General features: G+C 39.0%; 2 protein-coding genes across 4 annotated transcripts; both read right to left on the minus strand.

The window, feature by feature from the left end:
• Nucleotides 1–1939: 1939 nt before the first annotated feature.
• On the minus strand, nucleotides 1940–10747 carry rpz4 (rapunzel 4). Of its 2 annotated transcripts, none has more exons than XM_066644987.1 (3): nucleotides 9893–10747; nucleotides 5909–5978; nucleotides 1940–5535 (listed from the first exon to the last, which is right to left on the minus strand). In XM_066644987.1, the coding sequence occupies exon 3, from the start codon at nucleotides 5508–5510 to the stop codon at nucleotides 4326–4328; it is 1185 nt and encodes a 394-aa protein (XP_066501084.1). In that variant the 5' UTR covers nucleotides 5511–5535; nucleotides 5909–5978; nucleotides 9893–10747; the 3' UTR covers nucleotides 1940–4325. The 2 variants fall into 2 exon arrangements, with proteins under 2 accessions (XP_066501084.1, XP_066501083.1); XM_066644986.1 differs by lacking the exon at nucleotides 9893–10747 and adding an exon at nucleotides 9610–9886.
• Nucleotides 10748–10896: 149 nt separating this feature from the next.
• rpz5 (rapunzel 5) lies at nucleotides 10897–13969 on the minus strand. Of its 2 annotated transcripts, XM_066644989.1 has the most exons (3): nucleotides 13887–13923; nucleotides 13290–13438; nucleotides 10897–12315 (listed from the first exon to the last, which is right to left on the minus strand). In XM_066644989.1, the coding sequence occupies exon 3, from the start codon at nucleotides 12254–12256 to the stop codon at nucleotides 11075–11077; it is 1182 nt and encodes a 393-aa protein (XP_066501086.1). In that variant the 5' UTR covers nucleotides 12257–12315; nucleotides 13290–13438; nucleotides 13887–13923; the 3' UTR covers nucleotides 10897–11074. The 2 variants fall into 2 exon arrangements, with proteins under 2 accessions (XP_066501086.1, XP_066501085.1); XM_066644988.1 differs by lacking the exon at nucleotides 13290–13438 and having other exon boundaries at nucleotides 13887–13969.
• Between the last annotated feature and the right edge of the window lie 9712 nt (nucleotides 13970–23681).

Raw genomic sequence — 23681 nt, forward strand, 5'->3', positions numbered from 1 at the left:
TAACACGGCGCATGGATATGACAGTTATGACACTTAGAATTGTGATATTGTCACAAAAAAATGTCGAAAATATGGGATTATGTCACAAATTTCAGTCTCCTATATATGTGACTATATCATGAGTTGGTGTGAGACCGGATTGAATATATTATATAGGGAGTGAATACTGAGGAGAGAACGATGCCTGAAGCACATCCTCTGTAATCTTACGTGGAGAAAATGAGACTCCTAACAACTATACAAGTTTTGGTCACTTGGTCCAAATAATTATTAAAAGCTTTTATTTTTGAGAAAAAAAAAGTAGAAAACCAATCTCAATTCTCACTTCAGGTACACTAAAAAACACCCTCTGTGCATTCTAATTCAAACCAGGAGTCACACAGTACAAAGTTCTCAGAGATCTCTCTTCTCTCTCTTTTTTTTCTAGAGAATACAACCTTTCTGAGTTCTGTGTAGTTACTGAATAGTAAGCCTCAGGATGCAAAAAGCTTCGGGCTTCAAAGGGTTAAAACTGAATTTCAGCGGAGTACTGATGCCTTGGCCTCCTGTTTTGAAGTGAGTCTGGCATTGTCTGTTGGAATATTGAAGTCACACATAGTAAAGACGACTGAGACTGTACAAGGTCCAAAATTTCCCTCTGAGATGGAAAAAAACCTACTTTAATCAGAAGCCCTTTAAATTATTCCTTACACATTTTCCTTACACACGATTCTCAAACAGGTCACACTGTAAATGCATTAAGCTCTAAGTATTTGACACTGTTTTTATATAAATCAAAATGCAGAAACCTGTTTACATAATAAAAGTCATAGGCTCCTGATCATGTGGAGAATAAAGTTGATGAGCAGCATGGAAGGTCAGATTTCAATATGATGGTAAATTAGCCCTTATTAAATTCCATATCTTATTTCCTAGACTGTACAGATGAACTACATTTCCATTTAACTGAACATTGCTCGTGTGCAGCTGATTCTGGAAACAAAGGCCACTTCCAAACTCCCCCTCTGCATTGGGAAAACCCCTGGCGCCATCTTGAAGGGCATTCCAGTTTCTAAAAGTGGTGAAAGAATATTGTAACAGCGGCCATTTAAACACTCAGGATGTAGATTCATGAGTAGGAGTTCATAAAGCTAGTATTTAGATGTACCATGTCCTGAGATGCATTTTGATTTTTCATCCCTGACCCAGAGCTGATGTTGCATGTAGTTTATGCTAACTTTAGTCTCTCTCACACACATATGGAGTGTGTGATATCTAACCTAGCCACACTGGCATGATTCAGTTAGCTGCATTCTAACTGGCTGTCCACACCTCTATTTATACACAATTCTCTACATTGTTTTTGTGATGATTCTTCTAAACATCATGCCAAAATAGCAAGCTTGTCATAGGTATATTTGGCAAGTCAGTCAAATGTGCTTTTCCTGCAATAATAATAAGTTTAGTAAACCAAACTGTTATTGTCAGGTTCAAGAAGGTATAGCTTGCTGAAATCAGATGCTAACATTACCCATGTAGCATGTTAAATGTCAGTGTACACAGATTTGCACTTCAAACTTACGGACATGATGTTGGTCATACTTTACTGTGGCTGTGTATTTATAAACTTTTTTGTGTCTTTGTGGTAGAGTAAAGTTTAACTTAATATAGCAGCTCCACAGGCCACAGTTCCTGTTCGTAATTACAGAGGGAGAAGGGTGTTTCTCTCAATGGAGAACCACATCTGTTCATTTATGTCTGCAGCCAGGGAAGTAAACTCTTCTGCTGCTGCATTGAAGAGGATCTGGCCAAAAGCAATCATAAAACAATCTTACCTGCAATACAGAATGTACTGGAAGTCTAATATAGCGTTTTACACTGACATTTACACTCGTATTAGGGCTCTGATGATTACTCAGGTGTACTTTATTGTTCTATAATAAAAGACTGAAGTACATCTGTTGGTCTGTTTTTCTTCTTCTTCTTTATGACTGCATTCATGGAAGGATATGAAGACATTACAGTAAAGTAGATATTCAAACAATAAAAAACAAACAGCATAAAGCATACGGGTAACTTTATTGCCAAAGCAGCAGCGTCTGTATACCACAGACAGCAGGTTTGCTAATAAAGTGAACCTAAACCCATTTCATCTCATAAAATCTGAAACCTAGGAAAAAGACAAAGTGAGCTTACATGAGATGTCCCCATGAGTAAATGGCTGCTAAAAGCATCTGAATCTCAACACATAAATAAACATTATAAAAACACTCAAGGACCTAGCTGTATGCTAAAGTGTCTTACGTGCTAGGCTAACTTGTGTCTGAAGGTTTTGGTTTATAACCTTTCTATAACTTTTATTTAAAAGATGTTACTTTATCGGGCGGCACGGTGGCGCAGCAGGTAGCGTCGCAGTCACACAGCTCCAGGGGCCTGGAGGTTGTGGGTTCGATTCCCGCTCCCGGTGACTGTCTGTGAGGAGTTGGTGTGTTCTCCCCGTGTCCGCGTGGTTTCCTCCGGGTGCTCCGGTTTCCTCCCACAGTCCAAAAACACACGTTGCAGGTGGATTGGTGACTCGAAAGTGTGAGTGAATGTGTGTGTGTCTGTGTTGCCCTGTGAGGGACTGGCGTCCCCTCCAGGGTGTATTCCCGCCTTCTGCCTGATGATTCCAGGTAGGCTCTGGACCCCCCGCGACCCTAAATTGGATAAGCGGTTACAGATAATGGATGGATGGATGTTACTTTATCCAAACTTAATTGTTTAAAAAATATATATATATAAGAAATAAAGTGTGATTAGTCCATTTCCATGAACCATATCCAAGACCCTAGCTCAGGGGGTCAAGAACAGAGAACGCTTTCAATCAGAAAACTCACTGTAAAATGACCAGAAGGCAATTGTTTTTTCAATGTGTAAAACCTGGCAGTTGTTGATAATTTCGTATGAAGAACAGATTATTATCTTGGTTACGGCTGCAGCATTTTGAACCTTACATAATATAGACAAAAGAAACCCAATCATTGTTACCATTATTGCGCAAGTTAAAAGTGTATGATTTACATTTGGATTAACTAAACGGATGTCAATTCCTGTTGTATTCCCGTGGAAATTATGTGCACATTTAAATCAAGTAAGAGGGTTGTTTTCCTGAATGAAACTTCAATGTCTCCGCCTACAACAACAACCAAATGTGGTGCGGCCAATCAGAGTGTTTGTGTGATCATACTTCGCAGAGTAACAGCGTGGGGGCATATTTCAGTCAGTGACATGGCTCAAGAAAAGAAAAACAAAAACCCGCCTGATAAACCGTCCAGCATTCCAGTGGGTGATGGAAAACATTCACACGGCAATGAGTTCTTCCTTCACGATACTCAATGTGTCAGAACATGCCCAGTTTGGTCCTGATGAAATGCAGCAATTCCAGGTTTAAAGGAACACAGGGTTGTCCTCTACTTTTACAAGCAATGAGGGACAAGCAGATGTAGATATGAGGATTTATACTTTGCTTACAAAAAATCTCCCTCTGTATTTCAGTGTAAAGCAGCCTTTGTCAGACTAGATACAAAATGACAGACATTAAAAATCACCATAGATAAACAGTCAAAATATAAAAGGCACTTGTTGGCTATATTTAAACTATCAAAGTACAAATGCAGGGTAAATTTAGCACTGACAAATTTAGCTTTGTTCAAACCTTGGAAGCATTTGCCAATTCCAGATCTCAGCAGATCTGAGAATGTTATTTTAAGTATGACTCTAATTGTTCTTCTTTTTGTAAAGTAAGGATAATGCAATTTATGACAGGTTTTATATAGGCACTTTTTTGCAAAGAATTAGGGGTGGGCAATATGAGCAAATCTTTATTACGATAACTAATGTCTTGCCAATTCTTCTGGAGTAGTTTGCTTGCATCATTTTGCGTTACCTGAACTCTAAACGCAACCCAAGCTATGGTTTCGGGATTTCTTCAATAATTCATTGGTCCATTTCATTGGTTCTTTTCTAAACTAGAATTAATTCATTTGCTGGCTAGATCTTAAATATAGTTGAAATTAAACTCCGCCAAAATTAATTGTTCCATAATACTTCTATAATATTTTTTGACATGGATAATTCCATGTCAGTGTGATAATTCCACATCAGTATTTTCAGTGTGGTAGCACTGCTGCATTCCTGTTCCAACTTACCCCATCATAAACACCAATATTCACTGCGTATTGTTTATCTTTTTGTTGAATTGCCCACCCCCACAGAGAAGCATGATTAGTGATTATCCATCAAACTATGCATAACTTGTTGGTCACTGTTTCTTGTCCCAATAATATGAGTCTCTATTCTGTTGGTGTTTAGGCAGGATGAACGAACAGGTAGAACTTCTTCTTGTACTCCTCAAAGAAGTGAAGCTCTTCTTTAAAGTTCCAGGCGTAGGCCATGTCTTTGCAGGAGTACTTGACGGTATGGACGACACATGCAGGGACCTTTTCAAACAGGAGTTCTGCAACATCTGTAATTGAAGGATTCTTCAGACCCTCGACCAGCTCTTGGATCTGAACTTTGTCTAGCGGTTCTGGGGAGGAACTGTAGGAAATGAATACATTCAATTTATCATCTGACGTAGGCACCTGAAACCTGCTTTTGCCCGTAGCGCAGTCAAAGTCTTTCTTACTCTTGAAAAGAGTCAAGCCTGTGGGTGAGTTAAAGACACGGACAGACCAAAACACCCAGTCATACTTCTTCCGCAGGGCTTCCAGAATCATGTTTGCGAGCTGCTGGTTGGGTTTGTCTTTGTTATCTCTCACCAGCTTCTTCATGTCAATCTCGGCTTGATTTGGAAAACTACTGATGCAGTCTTCAATCACAGCGCTCATTTTCATCTGAACCACCTTCATCTTCTCAGCCCACTCTTTCAGCAGGTCCTCCTCATCTTCGCTGCCTTTTAAGCCAGAGTATCCCATCAGGGCGATGAGACCTATGAGGAACAGCTGGTTCAGCCTGGCGCAGAAGTCCTCCACAGCTCGACGGCTCTTTTGCTCATAGTTGAGGGTGATCTCCAGCACGGACTCACCGGAGAAGTTATCTCCCGTTACTGCATTATACAGCGTGTGCAGGTTTTTGTCACCCCCTGTCTTGCTGAAGTGGTCCATGAACTGCTTCTTTTTGGCCTCCCTGAATTTCGGCTTGGCGTTGAGGATTTCCAAGTACTTGCGGAACAGGTTTGTCAGATTCTCTTCCACTGAGAAATAAGCGGCGTCTGCCCCGCTTTTCTTGACCTCGTCATTTATGCGCTGGATCTCCTCTGACATCACCTCCAGCCGCTCCCGGACCCTTTGGAACTGTTCCCTCATGTATTCCGCTTCTTTGCTCTCCACGTTATCCAGTGCCAGCTTCACAATGGGAGCTGCTATGGAGAAAACTGGAAACAGATCTCCAGCAATGCTGGCCACCACCTCCGCTCCTTGTTCAAATACCTCCATCACTGTCTCCACCACATCCTTTTTGTCTGCAACAAATTTCTGGAGCATATCCGCCATTTTTATGGATCAGGGTGAAGTCAAACTGCGTGAATGTGTGAGAAAACAATTAAAAAGCAGAAGTCAGGCAACAAATTGCAACACAAAATAAAGCAATACCTTAAACTGCATATTGCAAAATGTAATATCTCATACTAAATATTATGCAGCCAGAGAATTACTAATTACTAATTATATTACTAATTACTACTAATAATATTATTAATAATAATAATAATAATAATAATAATAATAATAATTCACACTACTCTTAATATAAATGTATAACAGATTATTAAACTAGCTGTGTACAGTGTTAATTTATCTGTAAGATTTAAATTCTTAATTCAGAAAACTGCATATACACTTGAGTAACAGCTGAGTTACTATGACTTGAAAATATTAAACAAGTAACTTACATATACAGTCCTTGATTGTGATATGTTTTGGAGCCTTTGAGCTGTGTGTTAGTGGAGAAAGATGGGTTCACTGTGTGGAAGAAAAAGAGACGAGCAAGTTAGCTCATTTATCGCAGCATATCACTCCGTGACGGCACACCCCATGAGCAGTGAGGCAATAATTCAGTAGAAACTCATACGGAAGGAGAACAGAATCAATATGGAACATAAAATATGACATGGATAAAGGTCTTAGTGATATCAACAATAAAAGATTATCAAAAACACTATTGTATTGGCAAACTACTATCAAATTTGACCCTCCCTTTTGGGCAGAGCTAGAGTGGAGGAATAGGTAAATAAGTAACACCATAATTTCCACGCCTCCAAAACATTAAAGCATAACACAAAAACACACTTGAAAACATTAATTAACCTGATGGTGTTAAATTAATGACCCATTCAGTGCACATACTTATAAAAAGGAATTAAATATACTTGATATACACTTGTCATATCATTTCCATATGAATAAATCAGATCTGTGTAATCCTTTAATCTTTGCTGACATTATGCCTTCACTAAAATGTATATCACAAATAGGCCAAGGCAGTGTCATTGAGCACGAAGCTGGAAATTATATGCATTTATAAAACACAAGCACTCAAAAATCAGGATAAATGAAGAAATGGATTATTTAAAACACTATAATATGCACACATACAAGTCAGAGTGTCCGTTCTCTATGTGTTAGTGGCACTGTGGGTGGGGAATGATTAATAAGGTAGTTCAACTTGCCCGGCAGGAGAACATTTTCCAAAGCAGCTCAGACGGTAACCATGGAAACTAGACAAAGGAAACCTGGCTGTCAGCTTTGCTTCTGACAGCAATTCGTATTTTGCCCACATTTTTAGGTTAGGGTCTCTGTCTCTCTCTAGTTGCGCAGCATATTTTCCTGAGTCATGTACATTGGTATAAGTATGAACCAAGGGTCTTTAAACTTGTGAATAGTCATGATACTTTATATTCAATTAAATATGTGTAACCTGAACTCAGATAACACTTTGGGCCCTGATGCAGACAAACAAATGTAAGCTGGGGATTCTAAAACCAAAACAAAAATATATGACTCACAAAATATATTACCACGTGTTATAAAATCTGAGGCAATGAAATATTATTACATTCCGCAACAAATATATTGTACCCTAAAATAATTAGAACACTTGTAATGTGTTAAACATTAACACTATGTGTTAAACAGAGGCTTACAATGTGACCGAAATTGATGTTGTAAAACCACAATGCCTGTCATTAGTTAGGGCTATTGGTCGACTGATTGATCAGTTGGCTGATTAATCGTGCCGATTAATGCCATTTTAAGATAACTAGCATTGACCGATGCCCCCTCTCAACGAGACAGATTATTTAAAAATGCCTTCAGGCACAGCCACAGGAAGCCCCATCAGTTGTATAATCAGACTAATTCTGGGAATTTAGTGAGAAAATGCAAGCAATGTTATTTGGGAGTTGTAGTGTTATCAAGCCTTTAACCAGCTAAACTAGCTAGCAAGCTTAAAGGGCTTAAAAATCTATTGTTGTAGATTTCAACTCAACAGTCAGCTAACATAAGTGATGGATCTGATAGTTAAGTTTTAAGATACCCAATGTTGCTTATAGTTGGTTGCATTTGCTAATGGGAGATTTCACTTGTTTTCTTAAGTTAACAGTACGAAAGCTTCTGTCAACATTATCAACTTGCCATCAGCGCTTTTGGGAAACGAACATTATGTAAACAATTAGCGAGATACTGCGAGGACTTTCAGTGAGGGCGGGGCTATTTAAAAGAAGACAGAAAACTTTGTTTACTGCATTACAACTTGCTGCTCTTAACTGGAACTGTGATTAAAGGCTAATCTGTTGCTACCATGTGCACTTCTCTAACATTATTTTGTTTGCAAGTTTTTACAATACACATTGCAGACAATAAAACAACAACAACAATGACAACAACAGCGTTAGAGAAGTGCTAATGCATCTCCCATTAGTAAAGATAAAGTAATTGTGATATTGGCATTATGCAACGACAATCGGTTGCCCTGCTCTTTAAATATCAACATTGGCCATTAAAAAACCCTTCTCGGTTGACCACTAGTTAGAACACACTTAACATTCATTAAAAGAAACGCACTCACTTTCTGAATTTCATGATATTGGAGGCCCATACTGTGACCATGAAGATGTCTACATTGCAATGAAGATAACCTAATTGTATATGTCTAATAACAGTCTACTGTGTTTTTCCTTTGCACCAAAAAGCACGAGACGGAACCAGTACAGCTTTCCTCAGCTAACCCCCTCCTCTAACGTCCCTTGAGTTTCTGCAGCACTTTTCTGAGAGAGGGCATTACACCAGAACACACCACTAATGCAGTGATAATACATTGGGTAGAGGCTGAGGTTTTAGACATCTTATAAGAAAATGGAGGAGCTGTAAAAAAGCTTCTACATAGACTTCTATCAATACTCAACACAATACTGAAAAACAGAGGAATTAGGAAAAAGTGAAAAACAATATATTATTATCATTTGTAAAGACCACAAAATTAGATATTCTGCTTAGTGTTTCAGCATTTAGAAATACATTTAGTGTTCATCTGATTTGAACCTTTCTGTGTTGTGTATGTAAATTGAAAAACAGCTGTTATCTGCATTAATTATCATTAGTACACATAATTTGTCAAAAAGGTTTCTGTCCATGTTCTGATTGGAAAATGCATAATCTTGTGATATAAAACAAAGGTGTTTAAACTGATTCAGCAATAGGTTACACAGTGGCATTAAATGCTATTCAAAAACATTAGTAACACCTGATATTATTAATGTAAGGTCCAAACAATTTGACCAAAAATTATGTGGTCAATCTGCAGGAATATGTGTAATTTATCAGAACATAACTTCACTAAACATTCATTAAAAACAATCCATTTTGTTTACAAAGCTCACAAGTAAAATTCTAGTCTCTGAGTTTCAATGCTTTATATCTGAGGCCTAAATTGTGAAACTGATGTCTTATTTAATGTTATAAACTGACCCTTATTTCTGAACCCCAGTGCTGAGGAAGGGTCTATCAGCTGTAAACATGTCATGAGTTAAGCCTAGCATGCTAGTGTTTAAAGAAAAAACAAGTTCCAACAAATACTTTCCAAAAACTTAGCATATTAAAAATTAGCATAAGAGCTAGCATAATCACTGAGCTATAGCTAAAGAATTATAATCGCCCATGTAAACTGTTATCGAGGAGGAGCCACAGATATTTTCCGTTCCACCTTAAAATCCTGCAGCAGTTACACAGCCCTGATCAGCCTTCAGAAGACAACTACAGCACAGTTTAAGGTGGTATCCGAATTTGGAAATATTACTTACTTCCTGGTTTTCCCAGAAGGAAAATGTAATAGTTTCCGTGATTTATAACGTATTAAAACGTTAAACGTCTTAATGAAGTTTTGTTAAATAAGTTAAATCCACTATAACACACGTACAAACGTATCTTTTGCCTAAATTCCATAACTACGGACTTCAGACAGAACAACGCCCTAAACTTATTTAAAACTAACTGAACGTCTAATCTACAAGTGGATTTATCCACACTGCCTACCTTTAATGTCTACACTGTGTGGGTTACTTAAGTTTATTAACGTCCTTGCAGACCACAAACTCACCTTGAATTCGTTAAAGTATAAAGTAAACACAGCAGTTTTACGCAGTCCAGTTTCGCACGCCTTCTCACCGTGTAGTTTCACTACTAGAGCTCAACTTCAGGCACACCCCATGATCCAAACAGAAAAACCTGCACTAGTCAGCCAACAGGCTTTTACAATACCCAGACTTTAAAGTGGGAATTCCACCAATTTTTCAAATTTTCAGCATATTTTGGTCGTTGAGGTGTAAACGTGGTCATGCAGAGTGGCTTCATGTGGAGTGGTTCACTGCAGAGAAACTTACCAACACAGATTGCTTCACAGTGGTATTCATAGGAACCAGAGATCAGTATATTTGTAACACTTTTATTGCTAGACCACCACCTACTGCCTGACTGACTCTCTGACTGACCCAGCCAACAGACCATGTGTGGTCCACATAGTTTTTCCCCACATACAGGTGTGCTTAGGGGTCATTTGAGATGATACAGGTAGTCTAACATGGCCCTTATAATGACACATGTACCAATGCACTCTATAACTATCTTGGACCCAGCTGCTTCAAGTTTAACCCATGTGGAACTCACTAAGGTGAGATGGCTGGGGATTTACCTTGTTTATTATTCAATGATAAATGTATTGTTATTTATCTCTCTAACATGAGTGGCTTTATCTCAAGATCTTATCTACGATCAAGATCTACGGCAACGCATTCATAACAATTTCATGTAATAGCTTAATGTGAGGTAGTGTTTTAAGGCGGTAAACATACTTCTGCTTCCTATCACCAGTGCCCACTCTCAGCAAAGTAATACATTGTAAATAATACGTGTAATTCTTTAAACTTTTATATGTTTGACGCTTAAAGCTGAATTTATAGTTTCAAATATTTTATTTTCTGAGACACAGATCTTGTTGTGTTCTAAATTTGATGTTTTCAAGCTTAAAATAGCTTTTTCAAACAAAAATCCACAAAACATTTTTGCATGTATTGTATAGAATTATACAGGCTAAATGACATAATACACATTAAAAAAAAACATTATAGGATAATAATTTGGTAACACAATGTAGCTAGGAATAGAAATGTAATGTCCCCCTCATATTGTTGCTAACACTAATATTTCATTATATCATGGCTGCCAGCATCATGTTTTCATTCAGTCAACAAATATTTTTTCATATTTGCATGTTTCACATTAACATGCTTTTTTTTTTTTTTACATAATACAATATCTGCACAGACACATAAATGCAGATAATTCTCTGCAATAGTCTTGAGTTAACATGTTAAAATAAATTCATATATTTTGTAATGCAGCCTCATAAGTGATTATACAGTGATTAAAAGCCATAAAGTAATTGGGTTTCCTCATGCAATCCCCACATTGCTTAATGCTAAGAGTTTCAGTAAAATTTTATACCAAAAAAGGAAGATTGATTGCCATTATGAAATTTTGCTGAAATTGTAATTGGATGTACTCAGCTATTCTGAATGAATGCAAATGTATGCCCTTTTGTGAATCCCATAATAATAGCATTCTGGTTGGAAGTTGTTGGTCTCCTCTACTCTCTTATAGCGACTGACAGCATGCACGAGGCAGTTAGGCATACTGTTGCACAGAGACTGTGCCACAGACACCATGTTGCCCTTGAGCCTTTGCTTCTCAATCTGATCATGCAGCTGGCTTTTGTTGAGAGGTTTTGGGTCCACGCTGAATGAAACCACGATTCGTATGCCGTTTTTGGTCAAAAGATCAAAATAATTGCCACCTCCTCCACTTCCATGGTACTTTTTGCCTGCCAACCAATTCCAGAAAAATATGCCACCATGGTTAAAGACCCTAATGGACCAGCAGACCCAGTCGTATTTCTTGGCAAGGACATCCAGAATGAATTTAGCAAACTCTGGGTCGACACTGCCTGCCTTCTCCAGAAGTTGGTGCTCTACATCCGTCTTGGCTTGCACAGAGAAATTGTCTATACATTCATCCACTGCTGCCTTCATGCGTTTCTCCACATCCTCCATGCGGTCTTGCCATTTCTTTACCATAGCCTCCCCAACTGCCCCATCCTTCAAGGCAGCGTGGCCCATCACTGCTATGATCCCGACCAAAAACAGCTTCTTCAGTTGGGCACAGAATTCTTCCACAGCCCTCCTACTTCGCTGCTCCGTGATCACCACCGTGTCCAGCATTGCATCTCCAGACGTATTTTCCCCTGTGACAGCATTGTATAAAGCATCAATGTTGAGATCGCCATCAGTGTTCTCATAGTGGCTAAGGAACTTCTCCTTCTTCTTCTCCTTGAACTTAGGCTTGGCGAGAATGAACTCTTGGAACTTCTCATACTGGCTGATCATCTGTGCCTCGCGGTCAAAGTTTTGCTTGTTCATCGATGTTCGCTGCAGCTCCAGAGCTATTTTGTCAATTTCATCCTGAATCCCTTCAAGTTTCTGATTGACCCTTTCAAACTGCTCCGCAAGGTACTTGGCCTCTTTGCCCTCAGGATTGCTGAGGATCTCAGCTGAGGCCACGAAAACTGCCTCCAGTATGGGGTGGAACTGGCCCACGGTGGCTGCCAGGATCTCACAGCCTTGACCCATAATCTCCACTCCTTTCTCAATCTTGCTCTTGTTCTCCAGAACCCATTCTTCCACACGATTCATTCTGGATGCCGGGAAAGAGGCCCTGTCTTAATCCTTTAAGGGCCAGGCAAGCTCTCTCTCTGTAACAGAGTGAGATAAGTCATGTAAAACCTCTTTGCCAAGTGATACCCACAATATAAAAATCAATGTCAGAATCAATGCAGGTCATCTCTAAGGGTCATATTTATTTCCCCAACATGAGACCTTTGAGGTAATCTGAGACAATGCCAGCATCTTGATCACAGGAACCAGCCTTTTCTGCATAATGCTGCCGGTTATACAGGTTCCACATTACCAAAGGCCAACAAAATGTGGGAAAATAAAATTCTGGACATGTACGGACATGCCCAGAGTCATAATACGCCACACCCTCCAATTGAGGCTTGGGCAAGATCAGGTGTCTACTGTGTATGAATAAGAACAGGCATACTGAACGTTTACTGTGGTTCAAAGTAAACATCAGAAAGCAATGTATGACTGCATCTCATTATGACAAAGAGGGTTATGAAATAATGCTGGACCAAAGTGGGGGTATTTTCTGTTCTAGTATTAGTCAAAGAGTATAGAACATCTGTTTTCAACATGGTTTTGCTGGAAAAGACATTTAAACACACAAGCTGTTGAACATTTGAGGACATTTCTGGGTAGTTTGATTACACAGGGGAGATGAGCTCACACATATCTCATTTCCCAAGACCCTGCGTACGCTACAGAAAAAAAAGGCACACCCAGATCTGAGAAAATGTGTAACCATTACACTTGTTCAATAATGTAAACCATACTCATTTGACCAATTATCAGAAGACAGTCTGAATTTATAATGAGCTCAATTTTTGGTATTCATGACATATACATATAATCAAGTACCTACCAACTGGTAAAGTAATAACGATTCCCATTATGACGTCGGGATTGGTGTTATTATGTTTATAATTAGGTGGTGTCACTTGCTCTGACAGACACTTAACATTAAGTATTTTCACATAAGGAACCTATTAATCATGCTCATGAAAGCAGTCTAGTAAAATCTGGATTCAAAATAAATCATACTTACTTAAATGATCCTTAATGAGGCTTGGATCAGATCCTCCTTTGCAACAATAACTCCAGGGTGTATCCAATTATAAGAAAAAAGTAAGCAATCTAAGAAGAACTATTTTCAAACTGTAATTGTTATGATTCACTGGATTCAGTCAGACGTAACTGCGCACCAGAACCGTTCACATCATGGCATGAAAGGGAAAAAAAAGAACTGCCTTTGATCATTCTCATTCCTGTTTCCAGCAACTAAGCAAATAACCTTTACAGCTCCAACCACATCCTTGGTTACTAATCCAGCCATATTTACCATGGTAGACAAAGTCTTATACTGGTCAATATTTACTTAAGCTCAAGACTCTTCATATATTCTGCATTACATCTGAAGAACCTTTCAGACAAAACAAGGCAAAATGTATGCATTTCAAAGACCACTGTCAGGTCTGTGTGTCCAAAAAGACTTGTTTTAAGCCTTTTGAACTTTCTTTAATATGATTTTTTGTTTTACAATAAAGCTGAGTAAATAAATTCACAAAAGCAGATAAAAAGAAAAAGTTATTTAAAAAATAAATAAAATAAAATAAACAAAGACTCAGATAAGAGAAGAGCTTACCGTTAGTTGGGTAAAGTGTACTGAGGTGCTCTCACTCTAATGTTCCAGCAGCAGCCAGCTGTGTCGAAGCACCAGCCTCCCAGGGTCCTCATGTATATATAGCCTCTCCCCCTCCTGGCACTCCCCCTTTGGATCGGCTCCATCCCCCTTGTGAACATTCCTGTGAGCCCACTCGGAGAGAGGGACGAGGGGCAGGCAGCGGAGACGGATAACATCCTGTAAACATTCCCTTCTTCTCAAAGCCATCTACATACATTCAGCAGAAAAGAAACTGAAAAGATGAGCGCAGCAGCAGCACTGAGTTACAAGATAGGGAGGGGGAGGGGGGAGGTGTAGGGGTGGTTTGGGGGGGGTTCTTTTGGCCACATACTCAAATGAACCCCTACTTATTATTCTGTGGAGGTTTCCACTAGTGTGGGTCCCTTTTGTAGCTTTTGAGATCATTGTAAAGGTGATTACTGGTTTAATATTAAAATAAAATGATTTATTGTGATTATTGATTTACTAAAAATAGATTTTAAAAATGTATGAAAACTCCACTGAGTAATGAGCATTTATTACACTTGATATTTGGTGAATTTTAAGATGAATCGCTTCCTAATTTAAATTGAATAAATATTGTCGCTTAATAATAACATCAAACTATGAACGTGTTTTCTTTGATTTTCCTTGAACACGTTTCCACTAACCCTTGAACCCAGGGATTTTTATTCATTAACTAAGTTTACACACTGAATCTCTATTACTGAAAATGAACATGAGAGTAAGAAACGCAAGCTATGGCAAGGTTGAACAATACCCACTGATATTCCCTAGAGGCTGCGACAGCCTTGAAATTGTTTTCAAATGGTTTCTGATAATGATTTTGACTTTAGTCTGAAATATGCAGCCATTCAACATCAGGGACAATCTATGAAATTGTTTTCCTGCTGACACTGAACTTGATATAACAAAGTTTCATGGGTCTGGTATTGAATAGCCCTCCATCACTCGAGAGAATGTAGTTTCCCTGCTTTAAATTCAGCAGAGAATTTCCATTTCAGCATCAGGTGATGTGTATCCACATACAGGCCCTTTAAGTTGCAAAAAACTCAGATAATATTCTTGCCAATGAGGAATCAGCCAAAAAAAAGCGGGTACACAGACCTTATCAAGGAATTAAAAAGACTGTGGCCCAAACTAACAGTCATGGCCTACTTTGAGTCACTGGGAATCATCAGTGGGAGCAATGTGAGTGGTATTAGTGCAAGCCCACCCCCCCCAACCCCCTGTGCTTAAGGCTTCTGGGTCACTTCTGTCACAGTGCTCAACAATGCAGTGAAAGGCTCCTCTGTTTCACCATCCACACCATGTCAGAGGCTGACCCAGAGCCTTTGTGTCAGGATGTTTTCTCTGCAACACGCTAGGCTAGAGTGACTAATCACCACATTTAAAGCGAGGTTTATATGAAATCAAATTTATGCAGTTATGCAGTTTCACCCGTTCATTCGGTCTGAGGAGAACCTTTAGGCCTTTGGAGAAATTCAAACGTTTCAATGAAAAACGCTGTCATTTTCAATTCATTTAATTTAATTCAGTAATAATGCGTGTGCAACTAATGTTACTCACTGTTAAGTTTTGTTCAGAAACGATCATGTTAAGGATATTACATTTGATACTTATCCAATCAGTATTTTTTAATATACACTCGTTTACCTAGCCAAGAGAGATCTCCCTTTGGATAGGCCTTCAGGAGCTGAACTGAAGGCTTTGCCAGTTAGATTACCAGCTGACATAATCTGGAAGGGACCGTTTTCAACCAATCACGCTTTGAGATCCACTGGACCTGATCTTGGTCTTGAACTACATCACTGTCTGTGCATAAGAGTGGCAGCATGACCAGTGTTTTTCAGTCAGACAGCTCTATGCCAGGCCTCTTTACAAAATGACTCACTTTAGACCTGCTAAATACAAGGTAAATGATGTTAATGTGAATGTAACAGGTTACAGACTCGAATGTAAATCAAATTTATGTAACGTATCTAAATGCATACTGGCTACAATCCTGAATTACATCTGTACATGTATCATTCAACATAATCTAGTAATTTTGACACAGTTCCCTTTACATAGAAGAGAACCGAAAAACTGTTGACTCAAACAACACTGAAAATAGAAGGCATTTCAGTGAACAGATGCTGAAACTGAAGCATTTCATCACTGACTTCTGTAATTATAAGTGTGTTTTGCATCAACAAGGTTTTCTTTATTGTGATTTAGGTAGGCTGTTTAGATGATACACAGCTCCAGTGCAAAACTAGAAAAAGGACTCGCCAAACCAGTCTTGGGTAATCTGGTATATTTGGGGGTAAGGAGGAAGTTGATTTGAATGTAAATTTGAATGTTTGTTGAACTTCTCACTTTACCATTCACATAAACAGAAGAAAGTTGGTGGTGTTTTGTGGACTCTGCAGAGAGCAGTGAAAGTCATTCGAATCTTCGTGTCTCTGCGATATCTCGCACTGTGCTAACGTGCTACCGTCCGAAATGCGAATACGCCTTTGCAGCAGTGTAACGGTATGTGATGTGAGGGGTGGTTCAGTCTTCAGGATCTTACTGATGCCTAGATTTGTTGTGGTTGTTTTCAGCAAATTACTGAACCTTTAAACCACATTCTTTTCTGAAATATGTATCTACTTTTGCAAAATTAGAATAAACAAACTAACCTATATACTGTAACACACAGACACTAGAGATGAAATGGATAGTATTCATATAACCACTCAGTTACTTAATGTTTGTCCATTAAAGGTTCCATAAATAAATGTAATTCTCACTGTTATGAAATAGGATGAGGTAGTGTCGCAGTCACACAGCTCCATGGACCTGGAGGTTGTGGGTTCGAGTGCCGCTCCAAGTGACTGTCTGTGAGGATTTTGGTGTGTTCTCCCTGTGTCCGCATGGGTTTACTCCCAAGGTCCAAAAACACACATTGGTATGTGGAATTAAAAGTGTGAATATGTGAGTGTGTGTCGCCCTGTGAAGGACTGGTGCCCCCTTCAGGGTGTGTTCCTGCCCTGTACCCAACCGCAGCCCTGAACTGGATAAGCGCTTACAGACAATGAATGAATGAAATAGGAGTCTAGTACCTAAACATTTCTTTACAAGTCTTTAATATATATGGAAAATTATTAGCAAAAATAGCACCATTTAAAAATGGAAAAAATTCACACTAGTACTAGTAATTTTACAGCAGCCCTGCTCAATCATGCTGAATCTACACATCTTCAGAATGAGGCTCGGTACCAACAGCCAATGAGAACACGGCTCATTAACCGTCTTAAAAGCAAAGCTTGTGGACATTACAATCAGACAAAAGATGTTGTCCCTTTACAATTTCTATACAGTCTTTTGACAAGGTCTGTGACACTGACACTAATATGCAAATAATGTGGTGCTATCTGACTACTCTTACTATTTTAGCTACATTACATAACTGTAATTTACATAACTTCAAATGTGCTGATGCGCTTTTAAAGGTAAGAAGAAAAACGCTTTCAAGAAAATACAGGTTTATAGAGCTGCCTGGCCATTCATTATTAGTAACTCTGAACTGATGGAAAAGTGGTTATTCTAATGGCTACCAGATGAGCAAAGGTGTGCCAGAAAAGCTTGTCAGCTGTCCATATTTTGCATGTTTGTGCTTAGATGGCTGTTTTAAGAATACACTAGGCATACAAATGTTTGTGGACACCTTTTATAATGAGCGAATTCAGCAACTTTAAAGTACAATCATGCAAACCTTAAATAGACCCCACCATAAATTAATTAAATCAAATGGGACTCTCTGGAGCAACAGTGCATGAGCCTCACATCTCCATGCTCAGTGCCAAGCGCTGGCAGTGGAAAATGACGCATAACCAGCATGGTGAAGCTCTATCTTATATTTTACATTTATATTTAGCCACTGACTAGAAAGTTAGATAGGGAAACAAATATCGTTCCTCATTTCTTTTCTGAGACACTACAAAAAAACAAAAAACAAAGGACAGCTTCAACAACCAGGCTAAGGGGAAGGTTATGAGCTGTGAGTTACATAAATGAGTCTTAGTGTGCGTATGCTGGCTGTATATTAGCACTAATGTAAGAGGATCCACATTATCAGATGCTAAATCTGTAGACCAGTAATGGTGGCACTTGACCTTGGCTTTGCTCGCACTTAAATGCACCCATTACCACAAGATGCCACTTTTGTTCACAGTAAATGGCATCTTTAAGTCAGATTGATTGTCAGATAAAATGATAATGTCGGCATCAAAAAGTTGAGGAAAACATAGCACTATTTGGGGTCATACTCTGTATTTACCACAGCTTTTACAAAGGCTCAGAAAAGCCACCAAACTACAGCATACTCAACCTCAACTTTGGTGGGGGTTAACACAAAGTGACATGGTGCATGTAGATGCTGGAGACAAACAAACCTTCAAAACCACACACCACGTATATAACACTATAAATACATGCAACAGAAGACTGTTGCTAATTTTGCAGCCACATCCTACTTCTGAAATTAATGTGGCATTGATGTGAATAGAGATGAAGAGGAAAGAAACACAAAGGGACATGATGCCCATTCTGGAGGCATACAAGGAGGCATACGTACACTGGTCAACTATAGTGACGTAACCTGCCAAGTCCTAGCTCACCACCACATGCAGAGCCCCAGCTCAAATGCTAGAGTTTATTATAGAGTTTATTAGAGTTCTACTACCTATGTTCAGACAGTATACAAGTGTACTCTACATCATAGCCATGTCCAATAGTAAACAAGCAGAGACAAGCCTCACATCAGTAAAGAGATGTTTTGTAATTGTCTTAGTAGTGTGAGAATTAGCTTCAGGCTAATTCATTATCACCATTCATACAGGTTTATCTTCTTAACTGACAATAATTTGTCCTGTGTTTTAGAAATTACAGAGAAGTCATTCATGTGTTTAATGAGTACCGTACTAACCTTCTGCTGAGTTCTACTTTCATTTCTTTTTGTTCACTGGAATATACTTGTTGAACATGAGTTTCAATGTGTAAACAATATAAGAAAGGTTATTGTTTTTATTATCTTTCAGTAACATTTTGAATATAGCTGATAATGTAATAAATAATATTTCATACATGAATTAATTAATGTTAATTAATTTTGTTAATATTAATTCTTATTTCCCTGTTGTTGTATGGGTGGATTGGCCTTAAATGCCTTTGAGATGATCACTTTTGCAGAGGCTGCATGAAGGATTAGCTGTTTCCAGCTGTTTCCAAGTGTCCACAGATAGCTCTAATTGAATCGGAAAGGTTGTGATACAGCAAAAAACTGCTTCGATGACTGATGTGATTTTTCAGCCTCTTTTCACCACAGGAAGCAGAAGAGGAAGCAGAAAATGCAGTTTCACCTTTTGACGGTTGAGGACACTTGCTTACAGGTCTGTGAGAAACTACATGGGAAAATAACAAAAAGAATACTGGAGTTCACTATGACATCACTAATTCTAAACAAAAGAGTTAATTCCATTTTCTGTAAATTAGAGGACTTTTATCTTGAAATTTCCAATAATACCCTTAACGTTACTGTCATCTGAGCTTTCTAAAATTATGCTGTCATCAATAAAATAGAGAGAAGTAAACTGCAGCCATCTTGAAGACTAAATATTTGCTAAATCTTTCTATTAGCTTAGCCTAGCCGGCACTTCCAGAAACCAAGTTGTGTGCTGACTGGTATGCTTGCATTTGTAGCAAGATGCAGCTTCCAGATTGCCTTCCAGCACTGACTTAGTAAATCAGTCAGACTTTCAAGATCAATTGCAAGCCTCAGGAAAAAGCTAAACGTCCAAAGCGTGTTAGGTTAGCCATTGATTTCACTCAGGTTCACCTCAGCACGACTTTCAGCTGCTCACGGCAAAAACAACAAAAAAAAAAAAACATAAATGACCGGAGCAACCACAAACCACGGCGCCTGGGCAGATTGCTAACGGGATTACGTTGTAGACCGTGATTGAAGGTGAAGGCCAATGCTTTCCAGTGCTTAATTAAATACTATGCTGCTTTGTGCTCTGTAGGTCACTGAGACTTATTTATGATCATCTGTCAGTAAGTCTGCACTGGTCACCTTAATGTTCTCAGCAGAGGTTAAAAACAATTACCAGACAATTCCCATAATATCAGACAAGACACTAGTACGACTAAGGCATTCAGCCTGGCTGTGTCTCCCTCTGAAGAACATTTGTTGTTAGTTTTATTTGGGTTTAATTGAAGGCCAGGGTCAGATCAGCCAGTAAGGACATTACAACATATGTCTGGAAAATACCAGACTAAACATCCACTCCCTTTAGAAGCCCCTTATTTTATATAGATATTGTATAATTAGCTTTTCTCTGAAGTCCTCTTAGAAGTTTGTGTTGTTTTATGTACTAAAACAATTCAGAGTGCATGTTTACACAACCATTTCCATTGTTTAAATCAATTACACTGCATGTTTACAACAAAATCAATTACATCAAAAACAACAGTTTTTGTTATTGTATTTTAAAGGCTGATATGTAAAAGGTCTCTATTCTGATTTGCTGTCCTGTCTTAAATCAAAAAGCAGTCTGACCTTAAATGTACCCAATCAACCTCAGAAACTGAGAGAATTCATGTACTTCCACACAACTAAGAAAAGCACAATGTTTAAGTGCTTTTTTTATATTTTTGAATGCAATGATTCTGCGCTATGGTGGTGAGGCCTATTGGCCACAGTCCACCTGCATCTTCTCAAGCTTGTGAGTGCCTTTGTCTTGTGTGTTTTTTCTGTAGATTTATCCAGAGCACCATGGTGATCTGTGGTAACCTGAAAATCTGAAAGCTGAATAACGGAATTGTGCAATCATGGTCCGTCCTCCTACACAGCAGAATGCGTATTTAAAGCCAACCATTGAAGCTTTGCACGAACCTATCTGAGTCTATTTAACTCTCCCCTATGTATTCCATTAAAATGGTAGGAGCCAGAAAGCAGTACATTATTGAAAATGGAGTAGAATCTAAACCAACTAGAATCAGTATGTAGCTAACAGCAGATGTAAAAAAGTTCATAATAAAATTACAGCAAAGGATTCTCTTAAATGAATATTATTTGGTTGTGAGAAACATGGTTCACAGGAACTGTGGGAATAGTGCAGTATTTACTTTAAAATGGGTTTGAACAGATTTTTAATGTCAGTATAATTCGATCAAATTCATTCAGAATGGTTTAATATAAAATCAGAACGGCTTGTTTTATGCTGATGTCTGGCTTAGTCAGAGCACCAAAACTGGGTTGTCTTGTTCCACAGTGTGAGGGTTGGTGGGCTCCATATACACACACTAATTTGCAAATGGAGGTCCCCATTAAAGCTCATTACAATTCATGCAAAATTGTTTTCAAAATGGCTAGAATTCCACTGTAAACTAGGAAAAAGCAGCATACGAACTTTATGAAGGTAAATGATTCCCCCCCAACACACACACAAACAGAGACCCACACACACACATCATCATCATCATCCCATAGGCCTTGTAATTGTTGTTTCACATGGAGGGAGGGGGTATTGGATACAGAAGAGCACTCTAACAATAGAAGCCAAGGCAAGATCAATATACAGATTACACTTTTAATACTCTAATGGTTCAGCGGACAGACAAACAGGCCTCCAGTTAATTCTCACTGTCTCAGAGCAAAATGGCTGCTATATAGTGCACTACATGTAAAGGCCATTAGTTCATGCTCCCTGGACAAGCCAATTCATACAGAAGAGGAAACCATTTCATCCTGGGATTTTTATCTTGTAACCCCACACAGTGGTGTTATTTGGCTCTAAGAGGCCACAATTAACTAGGGTCCCCAAAATTAACATGCTTTTATATTTATTAACAATTATTTGAATTATTTCAATTATTTGAACCTTTACATTTTTTTATGGTTGCCAAGTTAGCATCACGATCAGGGACCACTTTTACTAATTGTGAGATGCACAAATAACATAACATTGAAGTCCTGTCTTCATTCTGTAGTCAGTGTCATGCCCATAATAAGAATTCAGAGTCTAAGCTGGATTTCCCTGTGACGGATATGAATGGGATTTAAACACAGCTTTTGTGCCTTCACCTAAATAACAGAGATAAAAACTCTATTAAAATGAAAATGTAACCGAGACAGATGTTCAGGTCAATGTTACTGACAAGGTCAATATTATTAACAATTACTTTCCATGTCCCAGAGTGGACTGGTGGGTTATTTCCTGACTTTCACTTCCTCAACCCCACCCCCACCATTGCTCTCTCTCTCTCTCTCTCTCTCTCTCTCTCTCTCTCTCTCTCTCTCTCTCTCTCTCTCTCTATTTTGTTTCTCTATTTTGCTGAAGGGTGAATGACCCTCAAGTCGTTTCCATGCCCTCTCACAGCACACACACACACACACACAAACTAGCTCTGGGGCTTCTGGGAGCAGAGTTGTCTTAATTAAATGTCCTTGGAAAAGAATCTGTAATTTGCTGCCACGTTTGGCTACAGTTCACTTTAAGGATAACTGTAATCTTACTGAAATCCAAACCGACAGTGTTTTCTTGATGAAAGTGTTTTCTTAAAACATGTAAGTAATACGTAAACATGATAAAGAATATGTTAAAATTTTTTAAATACGTATATGTTTTTTGTGTTATTCAGGCATTCATTCATTGTCTGTAGCTGATTATACAGTTCAGTGTTGCGGTGGGGGTGGAGCCTACCCGGAATCACTGGGCACTCTGGAGGGGGCGCCAGTCATTCACAGGGCGACACACACTCTCACATTCACATCTATTGACACTTTGGTCATTTTAGACAGTCACCCGGAGGAAACCCACACAGACACAGGGAGAACACACCACACTCCTCACAGACAGTAACCCGGAGGAAACCCACGTGGACACAGGGAGAACACACCACACTCCTCACAGACAGTCACCCGGAGGAAACCCATGCGGACACAGGGAGAACACACCACACTCCTCACAGACAGTCACCCGGAGGAAACCCACGCGGACACAGGGAGAACACACCACACTCCTCACAGTCACCCGGAGTGGGACTCGAACCCACAACCTCCATGTCCCTGCAGCTGTGCAACTACGACACTACCTGCTGCGCCACTGTGCCACCCTATTTGTGTTATTTATTTCATCACATTGTTTGACCCTGAGGTCTGCGGGAATAACTAATCATCCAGCATCAGTTGCTGACCTCACAAATACTGTATTTATGTTCAGTGTAAGGCCATGTTATTACTGCAGTAAAGTGTCATAAACAACAAATTAATATACTGGTTTATGTGTCCACAAACTTTTGGCCCATGTAGTGTGTGTGTGTGATCCTGGCGTTGTAGGAAAGCAAGTGTGTGCATGTGTGGCTACAATACCTGTTACATTACAAATCCATATACAAATATGCTTATTTGTATAAGTATTCTGTGCTCTGGATATGTTTGCTTCATAAAGATGGAATGAGAGAGATAACACTGAGCTGTGTGGAGCAGAAGACAGAGACAGGCTGATATACTGCAGAGCTGGGAAGACTCTCTGTGTTTAGAGTCAACACAAGAGAGGGAGGGGTGGGCTTATCTCACCGTGAGAGAGTGTGTATGTGTGGGAGGATGAGAGAGAATGAGCAAGAGAGGGAGTTAAAGCCAGAGGGAGGGCGAGAGAGAGAGAGAGAGAGAGAGAGAGAGAGAGAGAGAGAGAGAGAGAGAGAGAGAGAGATGGAGAGAGAGAGAGA

Source organism: Hoplias malabaricus, chromosome 1, assembly GCF_029633855.1.
Source record: "Hoplias malabaricus isolate fHopMal1 chromosome 1, fHopMal1.hap1, whole genome shotgun sequence".
NCBI classification, from domain to species: Eukaryota; Metazoa; Chordata; class Actinopteri; order Characiformes; family Erythrinidae; genus Hoplias; species Hoplias malabaricus.

Coding starts and splice junctions, on each gene's coding strand:
- rpz4 (XM_066644987.1), bottom strand. CDS start 5,510: ATGGCGGATATGCTCCAGAAATTTGTTGCAGACAAAAAGGATGTGGTG.
- rpz5 (XM_066644988.1), bottom strand. CDS start 12,256: ATGAATCGTGTGGAAGAATGGGTTCTGGAGAACAAGAGCAAGATTGAG.